This window comes from Strongylocentrotus purpuratus, unplaced genomic scaffold (assembly GCF_000002235.5).
Source record: "Strongylocentrotus purpuratus isolate Spur 01 unplaced genomic scaffold, Spur_5.0 spur5_scaffold_16, whole genome shotgun sequence".
Lineage (NCBI taxonomy): Eukaryota > Metazoa > Echinodermata > Echinoidea > Camarodonta > Strongylocentrotidae > Strongylocentrotus > Strongylocentrotus purpuratus.
In genome coordinates, this window is record NW_022145601.1 from 6,994,308 (window position 1) to 7,013,820 (window position 19,513).

Below are 19,513 nucleotides of genomic sequence, written 5' to 3' on the forward strand. Positions count from 1 at the left end.
CTCATGAAAGTTGCACAAACGAGCGGATTTATGGGTTCGCGAGTGTTAACACCCTACGATGGTCGGCCGATTACACTAGGAGGACGTACAGCGGACATCGGCCGATGTCCGCCCGATGTGTACATCGTCGCCGAAAGTCGCCGCATGCGTGTTCCCGATCAGCAAAAACAGCAGGGCTGACCTTTGGTCACCCTAGGGTCACTGGCCGAAAAGGACCAAAAAACACGCATGCATACCATGACATGCTAAATAAGCTACCTCTCGCGGCCGGCCGTCGTCCACACTAGTATAAGCAAAGATGGCAGAGTGCCGCGGTTCCATGACACATGCTCCGCCGACGATTGCTCCGCCGACATTTACTCCGCAAAACGCGACAATTGCTCCGCGACATTTGCTCCGCGACATTTGCTCCGACGTCAAATGCTCCGCCGACAATTGCTCCGCCGACATTTGCTCCGCCGACATTTGCTCCGCCGACAATTGCTCCGCCGACAGATGCTCCGCCGACAATTGCTCGGCCGACATTTGCTCCGCCGACAATTGCTCCGCAAAACGCGACAATTGCTCCGGTGACAAATGCTCCTCGAACGACAGTTGCTCCGCCGACATTTGCTCCGCCGACAATTGCTCCTCCGACATTTGCTCCGCATGAAGCGACACTTGCTCCGGTGACATTTGCTCCGACGACATTTGCTCCGCCGACAATTGCTCCGCCGACAGATGCTCCGCCGACAATTGCTCCGCCGACAATTGCTCCTCCTACATTTGCTCCGCATGAAGCGATACTTGCTCCGGTGACATTTGCTCCGCCCAAAAAGTGTCCAATAAAATACAAATGATACTAGTACTACGACAAATGATTCGCCGACAATATTTTTTATCACGGGTTATTTTCGTTTCTTTTTTTCTTCATTTTCTGAATGCATTTCATGAAATATTGTAGATGAAATTAAAATTAATGAATGTTGATGATGGGAGGAAAAAGGAGTTACCTAAAAGTCATTTCGAATATACTGAAATAACCATCTATCACTGTACGTCCCATATAATGTACACTAAACATTTATTACATATCGTGGGAAGTTTAACAAAAAAAGTAGAGCAGCAAGCCACATTCCCCAATACGCGCATACCTCCTAGTTAATTTCAAACAGCTCATCAATATGTAAGACCTGACCTCAATGCAAGCAAGCACATGCATCTTACTAGGTAAACCATCATTACGTAAAGCATTATACAATGTACTAGGTCATCATGGAAGTTCTAGAAAACAACAGGGGAGGGATCAAAATAAGCTTTGAAGGGCACTTATACGTAAAAGAGAGAACTCATTCAGACGGGAAAATTAGATGGCAGCCTTTCTGCTTATTCCCGTTTATACAAATCATTTTGTTGCAGTTTGATGTTAGTTCTTCATGATAAGCCAATTGCTCTTCTTCCGGTGGTTCCGTGAGTCTCTTAAAGTCAGTGAAAACAAAGTACTCGAATGAGACGGGGTGTTTTACACACTAATATATATATATTTAGTAAAGCACTTAACTGAAGGAAAGAAACCTATAGAAAACGGACTGGATATTATTGAAAATACTATTCTAAACAAGAATGTACTTCATGTACTACATTACGTTACAATTTCACGAGAGAAATATAACTCGAGAGGGGGAGAAGAGAAGAAGTGATGAAAATGAAAGAAGACTAATAGCATGAGAGGAAAGAAAAGAGCTCAGGAGACAAGAAAAGGGTGTGAAAAGGAAAAGGAGGAGCAAGAGAGAGAGAGAAAGATAGCCTTGAGCTTTGGATCAGCCAATGAGTAATACATGAAACAGATTTTGAGCGGAGTAATTATCTTTCGCCGGAGAACTTGCATAAGGAGCTACAACTTGATTTTTTTTATAAATCAAACATTATAGGGAAAAGCAAAAAACGGCTGAGCATTTATTGCACTAATTGCCAGAGGAGCATTCATGTCTTCCACGAGGCCGCACTTTTGAATCAGAGAGCAATTTTATTGTCGTAGTAGCCTTTTTTTTTTACGGGTCACTTTTTGAGCGGAGCAAATGTCGGCGGAGCAAATGTCGGCGGAGCAAATGTCGGCGGAACAATTGTCGGCGGAGCAAATGTCGGCGGAGCAATTGTAGGCGGAGCAAATGTCACCGGAGCAAGTGTCGCTTCAGGCGGAGCAAATGTCGGCGGAGCAACTGTCGGCGGAGCAACTGTCGTTCGAGGAGCATTTGTCACCGGAGCAATTGTCGCGTTTTGCGGAGCAATTGTCGGCGGAGCAATTGTCGGCGGAGCAAATGTCGGCGGAGCAATTGTCGGCGGAGCAATTGTCGGCGGAGCAATTGTCGGCCGAGCAAATGTCGGCGGAGCAAATGTCGGCGGAGCAATTGTCGGCGGAGCAAATGTCGTCGGAGCAAATGTCACCGGAGCAAGTGTCGCTTCAGGCGGAGCAAATGTCGGCGGAGCAACTGTCGTTCGAGGAGCATTTGTCACCGGAGCAATTGTCGCGTTTTGCGGAGCAATTGTCGGCGGAGCAATTGTCGGCGGAGCAAATGTCGGCGGAGCAATTGTCGGCGGAGCAATTGTCGGCGGAGCAATTGTCGGCGGAGCAAATGTCGGCGGAGCAAATGTCGGCGGAGCAAATGTCGGTGGAGCAATTGTCGGCGGAGCAAATGTCGCGGAGCAATTGTCGCGTTTTGCGGAGTAAATGTCGGCGGAGCAATCGTCGGCGGAGCATGTGTCGGGTTACCAGTGCCGCACGACTATCATCTTTGCTATAACTAGCTAGGCGGCGGCCGGTAGTCTCGCCAAAGAGCATTCATTACCCCCCCCCCCCCCCCCTCACCCTTTTCCCCCCATGTCTGGCCCTGAGGGATAGAACAATACCCTTAAACGCGTATACCGGCGCGTACAGCAGGATTTTGAATCGTTTTGAAAAATAATAATAATTACAGTGCTTATATAGCGCCAAACACTTTCTTTGTCAGAAGTCTCTAAGCGCTCTACAATAATGCAGCATAATTACCCTGGCATTAGCAGTGCAGCTGTTACGCGCGCTGCGTTTCAAGGAATAAAGTACCCTTTTTCTTAAAATTGTCCCCAAATTGACGTTTTTGATGTGATAGTAGAAGGGTCGTTATGAACCCCACTGAGGGAGTGATAATTTCCACCATCATCCGATTACAGAGCAGTCCATATTTGTTTTATATACTTCATCCTTTTTATTGCTTTATGAATAGGTCTAGCTGAAGGTCTAGCTTTAACTAGTAACAAACAGGAAACGAGATCAAGAGGATTTACTCACCAGAATAAGAAGAGTATTTGCTCCTCACACTAGTAATCAGTATCACAGTAACTAACATATTTACAGAGTCTTTTGTAGTTCAAAAATCCAACGCTAAAAGAAATTCAACATCAACAATCTTTGCTCTTCACAGTCAGTAACATATTTACAGTCTTTGCTGTGCAACTCGGGAACATATTTACACTCCTATAGGCCCGAGACTTAAGCCTATTTATTATAAATGTTTACAACACAGCCATGAAAATTAACATTTGTGTTAGCTGTGTTTGTTGATGTGACCTTCACCGAAGAATTTGTGATGTCTTGCAATATGGCTGGTGATTCGGCAATGTCGTTGAGGAGAATTTCAACCTGGCTATCACTCATTGAACGGTTTGTCAGGCTAACAGCCGCCGCACAGTGGGCCAGGGAGGAACCAAAGTGCGCCAAAACTCATTTTTGGTGATTTATTTTTTTCATTTTTTTTCTTGCCCAGTTGAAAGGTAACACATTGAGGAATACCTCAGCAAAATATTTAATTCCGGTATACACAATAAGGGTATAAATTTACTCCTTCAAACAGCAAAATCCTACATATTCACAGTTTTAGTGCAAAGTGACTTATTTTATAAATCTTTCAATTAAACATGAAGTTTTTAAGTTATTGATATGAAATTGCTCTCACATATTTCTGATAGTTCATTTCGTTGCATGAATGGATTAAAATTAATAGAAACACAATCTTCATGATATACTTTAGGGTAATTCACTGAAAAATGGACTAATTATCCATGTTCTTGTATAAATCCAGAGGAAATGTTTAGAGTTCCGCTGAGTTCCGCTTAAATGTTAATACCACCATTTTCTCTGATGCCTCAACTTTAAGTTGATACCAAATTTGGCTGCCCGATCTTGCCCGTTGTTATGTTGGAGCCGATTTCCCTTGCCACATTGCCCCAAATTTGTTTTATTTTGGGGGGTCCGCGGCTGAATCATGAAGGATTCGCGGTCATAAATCACGGCGCGTGGGGGCGCGTGACACCGCGGACCAAAATAAACACATTTTTCGGTGCAATGTTGCAAGGAAAACGGCTCTAACATAATAACGGGCAGAATCGGGCAGCCAAATCTGGTATCAACTTAAAGCTTAGACATCAGAGAAAACGTTGGTAATAAAATTTAAGCGGAAATCCTTGGAAATCCAAACATTTCCTCTGGATTTATAAAAGAGAAATCTCCCAAAATGGGTTTTGACGCACTTTGCTTCCTCCCTGCCCCACTGTGCGCCGGTGCTAAACGTACTATGCTGGACAAAGACCTGGTCCTGTGACTAGGACTAGACCTAACTTCGCTAGGCCCAGGCTGTGGATCTAAAGTTGGCCTGACACCGAGGGCTGAATAACTTGCCTCGAAGGTGCGACTGTAGTATTTGACAATAGTTTCTGATTGATGGCTCGCACCTGTCATGATGTGTCGTAGCGAAGCCGGGGATCGGGGATCCAGTGATGTGACACTCGTAGCGCGCAAGCAGTGGTTCAGTGGCGAATCCAGGGGGCCCGCCCCCCTCCCCCTTGGGAAAAAAACGTATAAAAACACGTTAATTTTACCTTTTTTTAAGATGGGCCCCCTCCTCTGGCGCTCAAGGGGGGGTGCGATTTTTGAAATTTTCGGGAGCAAAAAAAAAAATTGTGCTCACTCCAGTTTATACTTGGTTTGTAGCCTACACGATACACAAGACTTTATTCCATTTATCCTGATATCCAGCCGTCTAATAAGCCAATTTTCTTTGTCTGTATTCCCGAATTAATGGCTTTTTGTCCAGTAAGGCGGGCCCCTGGATGCTCATCTGACCGTAATTTAATGCTTAAAACCTATGAGCTTCTGGGGGCTCCGCTTCATGGACCCCAAGCCAATTTATGACCTGTTAGTGTCACAAATAAGGTATCAAAATATGCCAATTTGACATTTCATCTCTTGCATGATAGCCGACGTGTTGAGATTTGCGAAATCACTTATGGGTTCCTCAAGGCAACGCCATCTCTTGCCACAAACGCGCCATGTGCTTACTTGCCGCAGCTTGAGAAACTCCAATCATTTGTCCTACCACGATGCAAAACTCAGCGCTATAAACAATCGACAGTTCCCTCTCTTGTTCGTTTGCTAAATTCAATCAACTGAAATCTTGTTAGACCTGTTTACAATGTATTTTCATTATTCAAATTCTCTCTCTCTCTCTCCGTCTCTCTCTCTCTCTCTCTCTCTTTCTCTTTCTCCTCTCCTCCCTTTCTCTAGCTTTTTCTCTCTCTTTCTCCTTTCCCTCCTCCCCTCTCCCACTATTTCTCTATTTCTGTCTTGTATTTCCTTTTCTCAATTCTCTGACAACGTGATAATTACTCGTTAATAATTTTCACCAATATGTTTAGGTCATTGACATTCACCAATGTTAATCAGTATAATAACAATTCCATAATGGCATTCGTATTAATGTATCGTTTGATATTTCCGTATTATGTGCATTTTACTTTTATAATGCTTCATTAAAGGTAAAGACCAGTTATGGTCATGCGATTGAATTGTGAAAGAAACGTTGTGGAATCGATCAGAAAAGGTTGATCATCTAGCATCTAGCATCTGCAAGGTTCTGGAATCATCAAAATGATAAGAAATTTGGCCCATTCTTCGTAAAGTTACAAGCACTATACACAGAAAGATGTATATGGGACTACCCTATATCTCTCACAGGACCATGAGAGAAACAAATTTACCAAATATATGAATTAGTAGGCAGTTTCCCGGCAAATTTGTTATCATCATGTATTAGTCAAAACATATTCTTTCACATGATTGGTAATGAGAGCTTCCATTTCATTTTTTGAAATTGGGGCGTTACCAATACTGGTCTTTACCTTTAAGCTGAATCAACTAAATTCTCGTTCATTTGCTTACATTTTTTTGTCATAAATTGAACTCTCTTTTCTTTTTTTCTCTCTTTCTCTCATCCCTCATCTTGTTTCCATATTTTTGTCCTTCTCTCTCTCTTTCAAATTTGATCTCTCTTTATCATTTACCTCTCCCTGTACCACTTTTCACTCTTTCTTTCTTCTCAATTCACTGACAAATTTATTATCACCATTTTATAATTTACAATCATTTTTTTCCACTTTTTTTTCGTACTTAAACGTATTACTAAATTTTTTAATTTACTGTTTTTAATGCATTTTTATATGATACAATGTGAGCCAATTATTGTTAGTCTTCGGACTTTTTATTTGGTATATTTGTAATAAAACCGAAATTGAATTGAATTGAAGAAAAAAAAGGGTTACATATCTTTTTAATTCGGCATATTCCGCATGACAATTCAAGCAGATCGCATTATTTCAATGGTAAATTTGATTACAGAATAAAAACGTGGAGTATAATGCTACATAAATATGTGTCTCAGAAAACACAAGTTACAGAGAATCTACTTGTATATTGTACTCCCTCCTTCTTTCACAGAATTATCTCTCTGTATCTACAATCAGTCCTTCCCTTCTTTTCCCTCTTATCTGCACTCAAACAAAAAATGGAATTAACTAGTATAGTCTTGTGTAAAGCGATTTAAAATATATTTTAGATAACCATGTAGATGTTGAATGTGTTTTAACTGCAGGGTCAGTCTCAAATAAAGGACCTTGTCCCTTTTTATTTGCTGCCTATACTTCATCATACATGATTTGCCTGTTTATAGTAATTATTTGACTCTTTGATGTGACGTATCTTGTCATTTTGAAATTCTCCTGTAATATTTAATGCTTCCGGTGAAATGAAGTGAATGAATGAACGACTATTAATCCCCTACACAGAACCAGCTCTTGTTTTCCGTTTACTTAGCTATATTCTGCAAACTTTCCAGTAGGGAAAAATCGATATTTTAAAGTACACCTGAGTCACATAGTAGCCTCTACACCTCCTTTGCAATTTACTGGGCTGGCCAACGTTTCGACAGTTAATCCCATTGATTTTTGTGTCAGCTGGTTCAACTAGAATGAAGGCCTAGTTGTTTATACTCACACTCTGAAGAAGACTTGTATAACTCTCACCTGGGGGGTGTTTCACAAAGATCCTAAGTTGAACTTATCTCTAAGTTGGACTTAAAAATTATGGAAAGCCGTTAGCATCTATGAACATATTTTGTAAAAGTTATTTTAAAAGGCATAAAATGTTATACAAATTATTCATATTTTCTATTATCAAGGAGATTTCACGTTCTTGATGTGGAATTTATAAAAAGTCTAAAATACTTGAATTTTAGCTTTTGAATAGGCCTATATTTTTATTTTAAGGCTACAAATGGCTCTCCATAATGTTTAAGTCCAACTTAGAGTTAAGTTCGACGTGGGATCTTTGTGAAACACCCCCCTGGTGTAATATTTTTCTATACTGGATGGAATATTAAGCGGTGTATAAACCAATTTCCGATATTTAATAGACTTGAAATGAAGGAATGTGACATCCCAACTGAGATTCACCAGTTCACCATCCGAAAGCATATCACGGGATAGGCAAGCATTTATATGACTTTGCTAAATTATGCCATTGACTTCCTTTCCTATTCAACGTCAACGAGAGCTGGTATAGATACATCAAGAACACAAAACGCACTTTGATCAATAATCATCTCTTTGTTTGAGTCATTGAAAATGTTCGCATATTGATCCTTAACAATAATCTCTATAGGCTATCGACTTTGGCAGTGATGCTGAAGCGCCGTTTTTCAATTGTAAGAAGGCAACTATTTCGATCGTTGGTCTACATACTAAAAGCTAGCTAATTATATACATAATATACAGTGATCCTTTCTCGAATACGTTTGTGGTAATGTTTGTGATGGGTCTGGGGCCAGTTCCATATAGCTGAGCTGTATTATCAGATTATTTTGGTAAGTTTGTTTCGTATCTGTTTGGGTTTTTTTTTTTGTAATTGGGTGTGAGTTTGTATATATAATACACTTTATTAAATGAAGTAGTTTGCCTCGAGAGTGTAAAAGTGGATTTCTTCTACAAGCGCTCAAAGAATCCATCGGGACGAACTCTACAAGTTCTTCTAAGATATAAACTCGATACTCGGTTTAAACTGTTTTGTTCAAAATTTGGTGCAATGCAGGATACAATGTTCGCATATTGATCCTTAACAATAATCGCTAAGCTATCGATTTCGGCAGTAATGCGGGAGCGCCGTCTTTCAATTGTAAGAAGGCAACTATTTTGATCGTTGGTCTACATACTAAAAGCTAGCTAATTACATACATATATACAGTGATCCTTTCTCGAACACGTTTGTGGTAATGTTTGTGATGGGTCTGGGGCCAGTTCCATATAGCTGAGCTGTATTATCAGATTATTTTGGTAAGTTTGTTTCGTATCTGTTTGGTTTTGTTTGTGTAATTGGGTGTGCGTGTTTATATATATACACTTTATTAAATGAAGTAGTTTGCCTCGAGAGTTCGTTCGTTCGTGTCTCCTTAGATCAAGATAAATGTATCTTGATCTAAGGAGTAGTTGCTACAACCGGCCGTGTCAGACACGTTGCCCCGGGGTGCGAGATAAGACTCTTGTAGCGTGCCCCACTTAACACAATTATACAATATCAATTAACATTACATTTAATTAAAAGAATGAAGCGATTAATGTTACTCTCATGTTACGGCGAAAAAAATATTGTATATATTATGAATCAATTGATTTGGTCGATCCAGGTTGATGGCACAAACACGGCACTACTGGACAAAGAGTGTAAAAGTGGATTTCTTCTACATGCGCTTGAAGAATCCATCGGGACAAACTCTACTAGTTCTCCTAAAATATAAACTCGATACTAGGTTTAAACTGTTTTGTTCAAAATTCGGTGCAATGCTTTGCAATGCAGGAAGTCAGTCCGAGGTCTATCTTTGACTGTATTATTTCTTAGATCGGGTTTACCTGAACTAGAAAACGGACAATATAAGTTTGCTATCACTGGCGTGATATCAGGGCAGCCTTTCTCGGCGACAACCTATTGCGTTTCAATGGAAAATATTAACAATAATTAAAAGTGTTTGTATAGTGCATAACGCATAGGCATGATTGAATGTCTCTACGCGCCCTATACAGATCTGGGCCCCGTTTCACAAAACTTGTCATCAGTGACAAATGACAGTATTTTTTATAAGCTACCGAAATCCATGCTTCTGATTGGTTATCAGCAGATTTGTCACTGATATTTGTCATTTGTCATTAAAAAAAGGCTTTGTGAAACGGGTCCCAGAATACAGAGGGAGTGGAAATGGTGCACTGGGTTCATAAGTGAGAGATTTTACAAAATGCTTAATAAGTATCTTTTCAAATTACTTCTGAACTTTTCGTATGTTTCTATATTTCTAATGTATTCCGGCACTTTTGATGAAACCTTTACTGTTTCGTTTGTTTAGTTTTTCTCAATTTCTTCAATTCGATTTTTGCGAATTAGCCGGACTTGCCGTTTAACTCCTTGACTTGCTATCGGAAAGCTGCATAATGGCATCCATGCTAAAGCCAGGGTAATAATTGTGGAGCGCTAGGAATGTCAAGTCTGAGACATGAGCACCATACAAGAACAGAACCCTCTATTATTATTATTAGTAGTAGTGATAGTAGTAGTACATGTAATAGTAGTAGTCACTCTAAAAAAAAAGTGCAAAAAAGGGTGCAAAATAAGAGTTTGCACCCTTTACATAAAAATGAACCCTTTTGAAGGAAAAGGGGTGCAAAAAAGGTTGCAATATAATATTTAGCACCCTTCCCACAAAAATGAACCCTACCGACCAAAAAAGGGTGCAAAATAAAAGTTTTCATATTGCATGCATATTCATGATTACTTTACACGTGTTCAACATAAAAATACATTCATCATGATTTGTTAAGCAAATTATGACAATGCACACCAATTTTGTGATTTGTATTTTCCTTCGGCAATCATTAACCAATAGATTATTTTGTCTGATCATGTTACAATTACATTCACGTTTTAGCAATAGATATATTGATTATATGATTACTAACCAAGAAACAACGTGCATGTCTAATATGTATTTGTGTACGAGCAATTTTCACAAGTATCCCACAAGTATGGATGCAGGATTGCACCTTTTAATGGGTGCAGGATTGAACCCCTAAAGATGCTGCTATTGCATCGGTTTGCACCAATAATGGAGCAGGATTGAACCATTAAGGGTACTAACATTAGGTATAGCACACCAAAAATAAGTACAACAAACACATGTTTTCTGATGATTGCAAATGATCAAGCTTTATGAAAGCTTCAAAAAACAAAAAACAGAATTGAAATCGGTCAATGCGTTGTAATTTTATACCATTTTTTTGATATCGCAACATTACCGAAAAACCTCCCAGAAATGGTCAAATTCGACAAAGTTAATTCATCACTTTCTTGGACACAAATAACAAATTAAATTATCAGACACTAAAATATCATCTTTGTGGTAAAAAATACAGAAAAAGAAAATTCATATACCTATTACCGTTTTGAAAACAGAAGCCAACAAAATAAGTAATTTTTGCCATTTTTTGCGAATCTGCAGATATGAAAAAGTTGTGAAAATAACCAAGTCCGCCTAATTAATATGCGCATCTGTAATCAAATCAAAACCGAACATGATACATCAGTGAAACCTATGTATATCAGACAGGTATGGAAATATATTTCATTTGAAATATTAAAAAATCATGAATATTCATCAAATATGAAAATTAGGTCATTTCAGCTGATTATATATTCGCGCACTCATTATGCTAATTAGGAAAGTCAAACCGTTCATTTTTTGGGCATTTTTTAAATCATTTATTCATGGATCATATTTACACCAAATATTAACCTTAAATTCCAAATATTTTTGCAATGCCAATAAAATATGGCCATGGAAATTACTTGGATCACCGTCACAGTTATTCCTTCATGTGTTTCACAAATTATTCAGAAAAACCGATCATATGATAAGAATTTGCAGACTTTCAGCTACATCACAGTATATTTGCCTATTTAAAAGATGTCAGATTTGAGGATTTATGACGATTTTCCGAGAAACCATTCAACAGGCCATAACATTCCACAGGGACTGAATTTCAGAGTAACAAGAAGTTTAGTGACCCCAATACAGTTGTGGCTACCTTGAGTGTAAACAACAATTTGATTTAATGAGTGAAACACATGAGGATATTGCATATTTTGTAGGGGATTTTTATACATTGAGGTGCATTTTCACCACGCAGAATAACAATGCTAGTCAATGGGCGATCAGCAGGCCATGTCACACATGGCTGAAAAGACAATATTCTAATTAAATAATTTAACATATTTCCCACATGCCTATAACAATGGCACTACACAGAATTGTAGTTAAAGGTATGCTTGAAATATATGTGAAATACAATTTTTAAAATATTGTTTAGTTTTTTTGAAATAAATTTACAAAAATTGCTATTTCTACCAACTGACTGCTGTTGTGTGTGTGTGTGCATGGGTCAAACTGTGTGCACAGGCATTGTGATCCCCCTACTAACATGTCTCCTAAAAGGTGCAATCTGGCACCCTCTTAAAGGGTGCAGGATTGAACCCATAAAGGTACTGCTAGTGTTGCATCGGTTTGCACCCCTAAAGGTGCATGATTGAACCATTAAGGGTAACATGTCCCCAGTGGCGGATCCAGGGGGGGGGGGGGGCGGGGGGCGGCCGGCCCCCCCCCCCCCCCCGAGTAAGAAAAAAGGGAGACCATAAGAAGGGGGAAAGGAAGTAAAACAAAAAAGGAAAAAACAGGAGGAAAAAAGAGAGAGAGAGAGAGAGAAGGAAAAGAAGGGAAAGAGGAGAAAAAGGGAAAGAAAGAAGAGGAAGAAGAAAAGAAACGGGGGAAGAAGGAGATCGGGGGGGGCGAAAGGGCCTCGCCTCCCAGGCTGTTGCCTCCCACCCCCCCCCCCCCCCCCATCAAAAAAATAAGAGAGAAGGAAGGAAATGGAAAGAAAAAAGGAAAAGAGGAGATAAAGGAAAGGAAAATTGAGGAAGAAGAAAAGAAAAGAAGAGGGTATCAGTTGTAATTTTCCCGCCAACAAGTTGTGGATCGGGGTGGGGTGGGGCAAAAAGCCCTTGCCTCCCCCCGCCCCCGCTAAAAAGGAAAAAAGGAGAGCTAAAAGGGACCGAAAAAGAGGAAGAAGGAAAAAAAGGGTGAAAAGAAGGGGAAATAGATCACTTGCGGTTAATCCCGCCAACAACGTGTGGAGAAGGGTGGGGCCGAAAGGACCTTGCCTCCCCCCCCCCCCCCCCCCCCCCAAAGCAAATCTAAGAGAGAGAAGGAAGGGAAGGGAAGGGGAAAGAGGAGAGAAAGGGACAGAAAAAAAAAGAGAAAGAAGAAAGGTAGGGGAGATCAGTTGCGATTTTTCCGCCAAGAAAGTGTAGCTCAGGGGGGGGGGGGGGGGGGGAGCGGGGCACTGGCGTACTGATCGGGAGGGCGCTCGGGGAAATAAAATTTAAACGTGGTTTTTTTTCTAATTCCATAGCGGTGGTTAACACATAATGCTGAAATGACATAATTTCAGAGATTTTTCCTCATTTTGTAGTAAATTATACTTTTTATGCGTTTGTTGTAAAATGACGAATTCCTAAATTTACAGCCAGGCAAGAAATATGCTTCTTGAGATGCCTACATGTCAGGGCCTGCGGAACGGCGGAGATCGGGAGCCTCTAGCTCCCTCCCCCCCCCCCCTCCACTTTTTTGAAAAAGAATATTAAAGAGAAAGAAAGAGAGCAAGAAAGAAAGAATAGTTAATTGCCAGTGTCACAACAAAATAAGTTTTAAAAAATGCGTAATTAAACGCCTAAAACCCCTGAGCTTCCGGGGGCTCTGCCCGCGGGACCCAGCCAAGGGATCCAAGCAGTGGCGGATCCAGGGGGGGGGGGCCCGGACCCCCCCCCCTGAGAAAAAAAATCATGTAAAAACACGTGATTTTTTTACCTTTTTGGGGGTTTGGGCCCCCCCCCCCTGTCGCTCAAGGAGGGGTGCAATTTTTTAAATTTTCGAGGACCCCCCCCAAAAAAAATGTGCTCACTACCCCCCCCCCCCCCCCCGAATCGTCTTCTTTTTTTTCTAATAATTTAATGAAACGTCAAAGCTTCCGTGCTTCGCGGAGAGGGGAGACTGAATTCAGACAAGGAATAAGAGCCGAGAATGGTAATACAAATCGTCTTCTTTTTCTAATGATTTAATGAAACGTAAAAGCTTCCGCGCTTCGCGCGGGAGGGGGGGTAAACTGAATTCAGACGAGGATTATTTTCGAGAACGGTACAACGAATCTCCTTCTTTCCCTAATGATTTAATGAAAGGTAAAAGCTTCCGCGCTTTGCGCGGGAGGGGGGGCAACTTAATTCAGATGAGGATTGAGAGTCGAGAACGGTACAACGAATCGTCTTCTTTCTCTAATGATTTAATGAAACGTAAAAGCTTCCGCGCTTCGCGCGGGAGAGGGGGGGGGGAACTGAATTCAGACGAGGATTATTTTCGAGAACGGTGCAACGAAGTGGATACGTCGCCGGACTGTCGATCACAAGGTCCGCGGATCGAGTCTCGCCGCCGCACTGATGTCCTTTGGCAAGACATTGATCTAGATTTGCCACACTCTACCCAGGTGAAGTAAATGGGTACCTGATAGGAATTTATTCCTTGAAACGCAGCGCGCGTAACAGCTGCACTGCTAAAGCCAGGGTAATTATGCTGCATTATTGTAGAGCGCTTAGAGACTTCTGATAAAGTAAGTGTTAGGCGCTATATAAGCAAGAATAATTATTATTATTAATAGAATCCAACATTTGCTCTTAAACAGGTGTATGAAGCGTGATGGATCAGTTCGGTGTCACACATGGCCAGGGCTGGATAAGAAGATGCCAATCCGCGTTGAGGAGTTCAAAATACCTGCTGAACATATCTGTGCTTCTCTCGATTGCCTTCATGGTGTTCGTCTATTCGATAAAAGGTAAGTTCTACGAGGGTTAACTTTACCGACGTCCACAAGAGCGACAGTCCACTATCTTCCCACATGTTTTTCTTTGTTTTGTCGGTCTCTTTATAGGCTCATAGTCTCTAGGATATTTTGGAAATTCTTCATTTCTATATTTCCTTTGTTTTTGCCTCCCTCGTAGTGGACTGTCGGTCTCGTGGGCTGTCAGTCTCGCAGGCTTTCCGTTTACTGGGATGACCTCCATGCACAGGGAATAAAGACATGACCCCTGTAAAGTAAAACAAACAAAATAGCTTGAAGCGTCCTCCGCCACTAAACTTATCTTCATAAAACAATGGCCTAATCTACTTAGATAGGTTCGAACTTTACACATTCGGGATAGTAGTATACGAATAATACACAGCAGTGAGGGCATTAGTAAGAAGTACCCACACAAGGTACCTTCCGAACAGTCTAACACGCCCTAAGCGGTAGCCGAGGGTGTTTGGACTGTTTTGAAGGTACCGAGTGTGGTTAATTTTACTAATGCCTGAACAAAATGAAGTATACTATTTTTTGTATAAGATTATGTTTTATTTGTTTTATAAAATTATGTTTTAATTTGTTTCATAAATTGATGTTTTATATTAAACATGATTTTACTAATGACCGGTCATTAGAATTAGATAATGACTGGTTATTATCCAAATTGCGCGTTAGGCAAAATGAATGTCTGGTCACGTGTACACTTTCAAACAATAATTTGATTCGGATCCACGTCATCATCTTATAATTACTTCAACCGTTATCACCTGCAATATTCCCCCTCCCCCCAAACGTACTAATTTCCCATTCATGCAGCAGTATTTGTTATCAAAAAGTGAAAAAGATGAGGACCCTGTAAAGTGTATTGTGTGTCTGTAAGGTAGCATTGTTATGAGTTTTGGTTTCATCATATAGCGCAGTGGACTATATCTATAAAGTAGCTGAGCTTTATAAATAAATCTAATTATTATTAATTGATAATAATCTGTCAGGATATTAGAGAACACGTCTTGAATGAGATTATGTAACAGTTACCATTTTAAAGACCTGGAATTTTAGATAACTGCCTGCAAATGCTCAATGTGATTTAGGCAAAGAAGTACTTTCCTTATGAATATAGACCCAATTTGTATAAATAGACAAGGTGAATGATGAAATGAAGTTCATATGAATGAAATGAATCAAATAATATCATATTCATTAATCTAAGTCTCAATGATTACGCTTGATCAGGTAATTGGCTTCAACGCGGTGTGAGTACGTCTTCGGTAAATCCCATTCCCGAGTCCGGCTGGTATGAGGCTGAGCCTGTCAGTGGGTAAGTTTGTTCTTTCCTTTTCAAAACAAAACGAACAAACAACAAAACAATACAGTACACTGCAATACAATGAATAACCTAAGATATTGAAAAAAGAAACAGAAATAGTCTTAATACAAACACTGTGCATACATTATATTCGTATGAACTAGTTAAGAGAGAGACAGAGAGAGAGAGTGTGTGTGTGAGAGAGAGAGAGAGAGATGGAGAGAGAGAGAGAGAGAGAGAGAGAGAGAGAGCGGAAATCTGTCTCTACATCTAAGGTGCCATTTCACCCAAAAGAATTATAACACAAACAAGTATTTGCGGTTACGTTCTCAATCATGTTATACAATCTGGTACATATATTATTATAATCTTAAGACCGTGTATAATGATGTGCCATGTACATGTATCATTTCATCCTTTTTTCTTGTTATTCTTTTCTTTCAGAAATAATGATGGGAGAAGAACCGAAGAACATGGAGGTGTGCATGAATACCGTGCCGAACGTACTATGAACACCAGGACATTGGTCCAACTCATGGCTGACCAAAGTGCCAGTCCGACATTTTCTCTACTGGCCAATGTTACACAGCATAGGAAGGGCTTGCCAAATTATTACATTCATGGGTTGAGATCTGGAATGGGAGAGGATTACGCTAAGTGCAACATTGCTTTTGTGCACCTTCATAAAGCAGGTGGGACAACAACTAAGGCGGTATTGAGGAAGGTGCGTCGAAAAGCAAGAATGAATGAAGTTAAAATGTCCAACCGTGTAACTACCAGCGAATTTGACCGCTTCCTCCAGAAGGGACGTACACCCAAGCCGACACTCTTCTGTGGAGGTTTCAGCTTTGGCATATGTGATGTATTGCATAAGAGGCCCTGTTCATACATGACAGTTCTTCGTAATCCGTATGACAGGATCATTTCGTCGTACTTCTTCTGTTTTACAAAATACTCATCACGTCTGTGCGGACCAGTGAGACCCAAAGACGTGTCCATCACTGCTTGGGCGATTCATCAAGGCAGTCACTTCTTCAATCTAATTCTTGTGCACCCGGACACTTGTAGGAATGACTCCAGTTCCGATGAGTACGTAAAACTCTATCAGGATCACACGAAAGATATCATCCAATACGTGCATCGGCACGAGGACACGTGTTGGTTTCGACAAAAAGCTCTTCATAAAGAGGCCTTAACAAATGAGCAGCGTCGTGCACTTCTACACTATATCCTTGATAACCTAGAGAACTGGTTCGCGGTAATAGGATTGTTGGAGGACTATCGGGTATCTCTAGAGCTCTTTGGAGAAGCTTATCAAATGAATTTTACAGCTGATTATTCCGTTCCCCTTAACACGGGCGGGGCTAGAGTAAAAGAGGAAGATACGACAATAAAACAAATGAAAATTGACTTACTTAATAGTGCAGAAGTAAGAGAAGCGTTGTATGAAGATATTATGATTTACGAGAAAGCTCTAGAGATCATGAAACTTCAAAAAGAAGAATATTCTCGAATAAAGAATATCGGATGAGAGATAAAATAGTAGTAGCCCCTTCCCCCCCCCCCACCCCACCCCCCATTATGTTGAAGTATAAAGTTGGCAGAGGCTCATTAATTTGTAAATAATAAAATATGTAAAGCGCTTAGAGTAATATCCGTATTAAGCGTTAGAGTGGTGTGGTATGTTTTTTTTTCAATATTCTTTATTGTTTCAATTGAACGCTTAAGTCATACATAAACAATTAATCTTTAAAACATTAACCAAGAAACAGTTAGAACATAAACAAAATAATGACATGTTTATCTCAGCTCTTCGATTCATTATTTTTCAATCGAAATTTGGGTTCACGCGTATTAGTGTGTATGATATAAGATAATTGTACATTTGACACTCTATTGCGTGGTCTGTGGTATAGTTTGTTCGGGGGGTTCAATCTATCACGACATAATAGATGTATCACCAAACGGGAACTTTATCATGAGGATTTTTATGCGAGCAAATTTACACTCAATCTAGAACTAAATAGAATTCATTACTCGTTTTGATTAGTGAACAAGGAATGATGATATTTACTATGAATATTCAGCACAAATATCAACATATCGGTATTGCTAAAAAGCAGTCAGTCCGCGGCAGAGCGTATGCAAATTAGGCTTAATGAGGTTCGAGGCGCAGAACCCCGTTCCACACGTACGTACTCTCGTGAATTCTCGTTTTGCGAGATTTTGGCTTACTCGGGAGCATACAGCTATCGCCGGATATTGGCCAAGCCCTGCCGACAGGGGCGCATAAGCACCACGTGTCATCACATTAAATGACCATAGAAGGCACTATTGTCATCAAAGAAAAATTATTTCGAGTGAACGTTAGTGTTATTCTTAAATTATCATAATAATCTATCCAGCGTCATATGTACAGTGTAATGAATTCTTTATACACACATTATAGGGTAGTCGAATAGCGCCTTCATTGAACGTGGATGCAGAGACTTTCTAATAATCAAGCCAAGGTCAAGTTTAATACCATATTAGCGTTTCCCTTAGAAATTACTGTGGTTTGTGTACTTTCTACATCCAGCTTTTGCAGATTTAATCTTGGTAAAGTCTCCCAGCTGATTTTTTTTCTCCTATTGGCATGTTTACATACCACTCGGGATCATCTTCATTGACCTTGGATCTTGGTCTTTGCCACATCCATGGACAAAGAGGGTGCAACTTACTCTTGTACTTGATCAAATTACTCACTGGGCATCTTGGGTGACCTGGAATCTCAAATATGAGTACAGTTTGTGACTGCTAATCATCGTCAAAGTGATTTTGGGTCAGTTTATCGCTCACTGAAAAATGGCGGCGATCGTTTTCCTCCGTGTGCAGCTCAAAATCATCTAGTGTCATTTCTCTGACATTCTCTGGGCCACGATTGGCAAAATAAATCATAATATCAATAAAGACTTTCCGCTGTAACCCTTCGGCAGTATTCAAATCCAGGCTTTCTTATATGCGTTGCATGTTAATTGGGCTCACCGGCGGGTGTCGTTTGACGTTACCCTTTCCACTTTTCTTCAACTTTTCTAGAAAGGCTTTGAAGATCTTGTTGGAACCTTTAAACTCAGTACCTTTCACAATATCAAGATTGCGAGTGGTTTGGAAATGCCTTTGCAGGCCATAACAAATCGATTGCAACGTTTTCTTACAGTTCAATTTTTTTTTTTTTTTATGTAGGCCTATTGTATTGTGCAAATTGATCTATATGTATGTTGATATGTAAAAATTACCATCATTGTGAATATGAAAAATTGAACGAGGATAAATAAATGAATTGAATAGTAACTTGTTTTCACACTCCTTTCGACACACATCTAAGATATGTTGTTCCTCGGTCTAAAAGTGCTTTATCATGATAATCAGAGGCATCAAAACAAAAAATGATAAGCTAAGGTGGTATATGCATACATCATACATATATATAGAGAGAGAGAGAGAGGGGGGAAAGCGCGCGCGCGTGAGAGAGAGAGAGAGAGATTGAGAGAGAGAGAGGGAGAGAGACAGAGGGAGAGAGAGAGAGGGAGATTGAGATAGAGAGAGAGAGTGAGAGAGAGAGAGAGAGAGATTGAGAGAGAGAGAGAGAGAGAGAGAGAGAGAAAGGGGGAAGGGGGATTAATGGTCCCCGAACAAACGGATGTGGGTTTTCCATACTTGGAAGGCATATATAATTTTATGTAGGAAGAATTAATGATGTGGTAATTACGACTCGATCGTATGTAGCTTTTGCTGTGTGTCTCCTGTATTGTTTTGTCAAGCTTTCTCTCTATACCTCATGATCTTCTTCTGGACTCATGTATATAATTGACAGGTTTATGTTGATGTTTATGATGGTGA

General features: G+C 40.2%; 1 protein-coding gene across 3 annotated transcripts; it reads left to right on the forward strand.

Annotated features, from left to right (window-relative positions):
- The first annotated feature begins 7,671 nt into the window (after window positions 1-7,671).
- Window positions 7,672-18,986, forward strand: LOC115924478. 3 transcript variants are annotated; one of them, XM_030986641.1, is made up of 4 exons: window positions 7,672-8,207; window positions 14,170-14,319; window positions 15,562-15,646; window positions 16,079-18,986. In XM_030986641.1, the coding sequence occupies exons 2-4, from the start codon at window positions 14,184-14,186 to the stop codon at window positions 17,163-17,165; spliced, it is 1,308 nt and encodes a 435-aa protein (XP_030842501.1). In that variant the 5' UTR covers window positions 7,672-8,207; window positions 14,170-14,183; the 3' UTR covers window positions 17,166-18,986. The 3 variants fall into 3 exon arrangements, with proteins under 3 accessions (XP_030842501.1, XP_030842502.1, XP_030842500.1); XM_030986642.1 differs by lacking the exon at window positions 7,672-8,207 and adding an exon at window positions 8,414-8,673 and having other exon boundaries at window positions 16,097-18,986; XM_030986640.1 differs by lacking the exon at window positions 7,672-8,207 and adding an exon at window positions 8,415-8,673.
- The last annotated feature ends 527 nt before the right edge of the window (window positions 18,987-19,513 follow it).